The sequence below is a fragment of the Hyalella azteca genome, unplaced genomic scaffold, assembly GCF_000764305.2.
Source record: "Hyalella azteca isolate HAZT.00-mixed unplaced genomic scaffold, Hazt_2.0.2 contig16409, whole genome shotgun sequence".
NCBI lineage: Eukaryota > Metazoa > Arthropoda > Malacostraca > Amphipoda > Hyalellidae > Hyalella > Hyalella azteca.
This window is the reverse complement of record NW_025946233.1, coordinates 74,325-80,400: the sequence shown is the minus strand read 5'-3', so window position 1 is coordinate 80,400 and position 6,076 is coordinate 74,325. Positions and strand designations below refer to the sequence as shown.

The 6,076-nt window shown below is 36.1% G+C and overlaps 1 protein-coding gene across 1 annotated transcript; it reads right to left on the bottom strand.

Annotated features, from left to right (window-relative positions):
- Positions 1-3,557: 3,557 nt before the first annotated feature.
- LOC108668588 lies at positions 3,558-5,866 on the bottom strand. Its single transcript, XM_018155829.2, has 6 exons — positions 5,709-5,866; positions 5,343-5,458; positions 5,011-5,111; positions 4,640-4,777; positions 4,111-4,224; positions 3,558-3,651 (listed from the first exon to the last, which is right to left on the bottom strand). Exons 1-5 carry the CDS (start codon positions 5,771-5,773, stop codon positions 4,171-4,173), a joined length of 474 nt encoding a protein of 157 aa, XP_018011318.1. The 5' UTR covers positions 5,774-5,866; the 3' UTR covers positions 3,558-3,651; positions 4,111-4,170.
- Positions 5,867-6,076: the final 210 nt, after the last annotated feature.

Sequence of the window (6,076 nt, the reverse complement as noted above, 5' to 3'; positions counted from 1 at the left end):
TTATATCGTTATCATTTGAATTTTTATCAAAAATTTTACATTGAAGCGCCTGATTTGGGAGCGACCGCAACACGGACCAGTTGAAACAGAATAGTTTGAAAATACGCATTTTACATATTTTATGTATGTATTTTGAACATACAATATGTATTTATGTATGTTCATGTATGTGATTTTAACATCAAATATATATGCGACGTATTTCTTGACGACTGAAAAGAAACGATAATTTTACTCTAAAATTCGATATAATGTTTTAGATTCTATTAAACACTCATTTGATAGCTGATTTTAAAGTATCAAAAACACTTGACAGAACTGGTGTGAAACAACTGAAAACAATTGATAACTAGCAGATAAGCGCTATATTGGTGTAAACAATTGAAGACAAGTGATAAATTGCAGATAAACGCTATACTGGTGTGAAACAATTGAAAACAAGTGGTAACATGCAGACAAACCCTGTATAGACACCCAATATTCTTGAATAAAAATATCTGTAACTCGAAAGATAGACGGCTGAAAACTTTCCAAAACAATCACGCAAACTTCATAAAATCATTTAGATGATCATAATTAACAAATTAAGTATTGCGAAAATGAAGGAGCCAACCGTACCCTTCTAAAAAAATGTTGATGATGAAAATGATGAGATCAAATTCTTTATTTCAATCTATAGAGCATTAATCTTCTCTTAGAACATTCATAAGTTCAATACATAAGTTCAACTTAAACACACAAAAGTTGAATTTGATTATTGTTATAATAATTAGTGATTGATGTATTGAACTTAACCACCGTAAAAGTTTAACCTGGAAAATTTAAAAAGAATTTTTTCAGACTCTTGTTTGGCTCGTTAGCAGGACAGAGACGATGCATGCTATGCGCAAGACAAAAACGCCATAAATTGAAGAAATACTCATTCATATCAGGAAATTCAGGCAAGAATCATTCATGGTAAGTCCATAACAATGAATTCCCTTCTCTCGAGAAAATGTTCTAAACCGAAGCAAAATACCTTATGTATGAGCAGTTGCGCTGATATGTTATAGTCATTGAGCTTCTATGGATTATTTTGACCTAAAAGCTTCAGCTGCGACACGTGACTCATGGCTGATAAATATATAAAACAAAATATATTATCTGCAAAACTATCAAACTATTTAGTAGCAAAACAATCGTGTACAGGGGCCAAGATAGTTAGTTCGTTGACACACTTGTCAAATAAAAGTAATGATGCCGCATGTCATTATCGAAATATTGTGGACTCAAAGTTCATTACGCAGCATATCAATGTATAAAAATCGTATTACTAATGACTAGCATCGTTCCTTATCCGCCATCATTAATAGAGTTGACAACCATTAACGGTTCAAAGAAAAGGTGTAGTGATCGTAGAGATCTCAGTTTTAAATTATTAACTTTAGACTCGGCTGGGTGTCATTTTTTTTATTGACTTCAGATTCAGCCGAATGAAATTTTTATTTATTACAATCTTTAGACTCGGCTGAATGTAGTTTTTAGATAACACGGTTCAGTGACTGCACTATATATATTAATGGTTAGAATGTTGCTTGATATTTCAATTTGTATTATGTGAATTTCTTATTATATTGCACTGGAAACGCATATTGCAAGAATAATATACATTAAGGAACATTAATACACACAAATTTTATTCTTCAGGACTCAGTTTTTATTGTACAGCTACATCCAGCCATAACATTATGACTTTGGCTGACTTCAATATTTTGTGTTTTAAATTAAACTACAGGAAATTGCTGGCGTTTTTCAAACAGCAAATTAATATGAAGAATTTTTGAGCAAAGAAGAATCACGTAAATTCACTATACCTTCATTGAACGGACTTTGAAGACAAGCTACCTACTGGGTTGGTCTCAAGCCAATGCTTGAGACCACATAATACTAATACAGTCACAAACCAATTAAAGTCGGTATTTAAGGCATTGAGCTGGAGCCAGTTGGACCGTACCTAGTCTGAGACGGCGTCCATGCGGACAGACACCCGGTCTTGCAACGCTGCCGCGTCAGCCGGTGCACAGTAGCCATAAATTTGGGTGTCGTCAGCGAACATATGCGGAATATAACTATGTGAATCAATTATGTGCAATACGTCGACAGCATAACACTATATAACATAATGAGGATCGAGCCTAGAACTGATCCCTAGCTGGGGTACGCCGCATGTGACCAATGATTGCGTAGAGGAAGAGTTCCTTTGTCGAACGCATAGGAATCTATAGCTGACATAGGACACGAACTAACGCAGCACAGTGCCACGCAGGCCGAATGATACGTCAAGTCGACGCATGAATTTTGCGTGATTGACCGTGTCAACCGCGGCCGACAGTTCCATTTAATCTAGTGTCGCAATGTCGCCGCGGTCTACTGCTCGTAGAATGTCTGAAAGCACCTTCAGCACAGCAGTTTCCGTCGAGTGGAGATGACGGTATGCACACTGGAGGAGAGGCATAAGACCGGACTGCTGAAGATGGTGGTTGTTCAGCTGTAGGACCACAACTCGTGCCAGGAGTTATGAAAACATCGACAGGTTGGAGATGGGTTGATATGATTTTGAATCAGAAACGTCAAGGTATGTTTTTTTAATAGCGGCACAATGTAAACTGATTTGAAGTTCATCGCAACAACACCATCAGTGAGGCAGCGGTTGAAAAGTTTGACAAGAAAAAAGGCTAGGGTTACGGTATTCCCCTTTGCCCACATTTGACAGGGCTGAAAAGCTCCGAAATTAACGTATAATATACTTTCCAATACCGCTTTTCATATTTCAGAGTCAGAAGCTTTTTTTATCCAGTTGTGTGGGATAAATGATCCCTGGAACTATCGATCGCCCTAAACATAAATCGTGTTAATTCAAAACGATGTAACAAAACCTTGGTAGAATATTCAAGAATGTTAAGAAATATTTTTTTCGTCTAATATGTAATGATGGCTCTCAATTTCTATTAAGTCTCAGAAACATTCATGTCTCAATGCAAACTTGTTGAATTAATTTTCAACAAGTTAGTTTCGCTTAGAATGATCGCATTGATGTTAATATCATTTGAGAATTTCCCAGTAATGATCATCTTGATCCAAATTATTCCATTTATCGATTCAAAAATTGCTCTATTTGACTTTTGCTTTGTGTTACATGTTTTCTTGTAGAAACAAAAGGTATTCGACGAACAAATATGGCTTCTGTTTAACCACTCTCCTTCATTCCAGTTATCATTTCATCCTTTGGTCCTTTCGACGTCTCTCTGACATTTCTTTGACCCCAAATGCATGTTCGTGAAACTTACTTCAAGTTTAAGACAGCGACGTGTCTCTCGAAACAAAATGTATCGCATCTTCGCCACTTAAATGTAGCTATTGAAGGCTTCTTGGGTCTTTGGTGTTAAATTCTTACGCGTACTTTACTTATTAATTTTTTTAATACCTCATGATTTGAATGCGCGTTCAACATATGAAGAGATTTTGGCAACAGACAACACGACATTTTATCCACATCAAAAGGGCCAATTAAAACAACATTCATGCAGATAATGTATTGTAAGTTATTTCGCACAGCTTGGGTGAAATAATAAAAAAATATCCATTGTTGAAGTGTTCCGAAACTTTTTAAACCTGTCAGGAAAAGAAAAAGCAAGTGTACAGGTTCGAAGGACAACAGCAAGTTACTAATTTTGAAGTGCTAGGAACTATAAAACATTATGATTTCTGATTATATATAAGTATAAAATGATTTCTTACACGCTAATTAATTTGAACATATATTCAAGGCACTTTACATTGAACTTGTCGAATTCTAATAATTTGAAGTGCATCAAACAGCAATTTTTTGACACAGAATATATCATAATATACATATAATTTATATATATACATATCAGTACAAATCGAAATGCTTTACTTCTTCAGAACTGTGTCAATTTCATTTGTGTTTGAATGTAATAATAATTGTTAATATGATTATAAGTAGGAAGTTATTTAATTTATTGTTGTACAAATTACAATAAACTTCCGATTACACAATTTTCCCTGTACGTGACTGGAGAAAGTGGTCCCCTTAATATTATTGTGCACCTGTTGTGAACATTCCAAAGCCGCCAGTCAGATGTAGGAATGAGGACCAGCTGGTGCAGGTCACCCAGTGTACTTGCTCGCAAAGGAGGCGATGCATGCAGCCTTCTTCAGGAACTGTTTGTAATAGTTCATTATATAAAGTAAAAAACACGTTAATGGCATGAAGTGATGCTTCAGTTGAAGTGGATAGTAGTGAAAGAAAGCTTATAATATCAGTGATAACTGTAAGCAACATTATTCAAAGGATATATAGAGGTAGAATGACAGATTCTACAGGTAAGCATATGTTACATTGGCATTAGGAAAGGGCATTACTAGATCAAAGAAACTTGTTTATGGTCTGGAATATCGACACGTATTTTAACAGGAACTATGAATGATTTTCATAAGTTTCTACATACTCGCAAATAAAATTATCACTCGGCCTCCAAGTTAACTGTTGAAATAAATTCAGTTCGACATAATCTTAACTCATTGTCCTGCCATGAAATAAGTTTGTGAGTGTCCCGCTAAGGCAAGAAAAACTTACCGCGTAGTTGTTGATTTGAGTGCCACATTTTTTCGCACCGAAGTCGTACTCGGGTGCGTCGCAGCCAGGTTTGCTGGTGGCGTAAGACTTGAACTTAGCTAAGATCTTCGTGTTGTTGATGGAGCCATCATCGTTCAACTAGAAATAAAAGAATGAGAGCTGTATTCACATTTACTAGGGTTGTAACTTCATAATATTATTTAACAACTAATGAAATTGTTTGAAATGAATATCTCTAATGGTGCACTATATATTGTGTTGGTCACATTTTGAGCTGTCACGTTCAACAACACAAATAATGTAAGTTAATATTCAAATTGGAGTTCATGACAGATAATGTAAAGGCAACTTAGCCTCATTTCCAGACTTACGATTCCAAGTTTTCCAGCTACACATTTCATGTAGGGAACTGCGAGAATTTCGCACTTCTGATCGCCGACAGTGAACTTGTAGTTTTTGCAGACAGGATCACCTGCAGAGCGCGTAAATTGCTACTTATTGTTTTATATCTCTCACGAATTTACTATAATTTCGCTTACTGTTTCGTGATTGGCGTCTAGATAACACCAGTACCTAGAAAAGACAAGGTCTAGAATTGAGTTTTTGAAACCAATATCAATTGGGAGAATTAACCATAGATTAGTGTGGTGGTAGAAAATTTCAGATCAACCAATTGATGGTAATAAATCTTGCAATATCTAACCTGCGAGGGCAGTCAAGGCAGCACTTCCCTTTGGATCCGACTTGCATTCAATGGAGGCAGATGCCTTCTCTGTGTTCCTCAACATGATGACTAAGGCCCTTGCACACGCAGTTACACTGCGGTTAAGAAATGAATACAAACAAGTACACCAGGTGAGTAACATCAAAAGATGAACATTTCTCATTATAGTCAGGAAAACACGTAATATCTATAGCTCTAAATGCAACTTTTTCGCAACTTTTTCGGCATTGAGTTGTAGTGGCTGTACAAAATTAGAGCTCAAAGCAATATTATCAAATAATTTGAGATGAAGGTGAACAGGAGGGGAGAGCACAATGTCCGAATGTAATTGCTGAGTTCACTTACCCTTCAACACCGGAGAAGGCAAAGCCTGCCGTGAGAAGAAGGACAAGACCGAGAGATATCCTCATGTTGGTAGTCGTAAAGGCTTAAAGCGGTCTGAGGCTAAGGCAAAACGCGTCACGAACGAAAGGCTGTTAGAACTTCTGTGACTTTGTACGATACACGGTCTGAATTTATAGCTTTATGATATTATTGGAACAGTTGGTTTTATTTGTCGCATGCCAACAGCTGTTTGTCAGAGATCATCCGTCACCACAGCTAATGGCATCAGCTCCACAATGAATTGTTGATATATAGATTTAACTGTTTGTTAGAAAAAATTAAACTCACTGGTTTAAAAAATTAAAAATATTCAAAATATAGTGGAAATA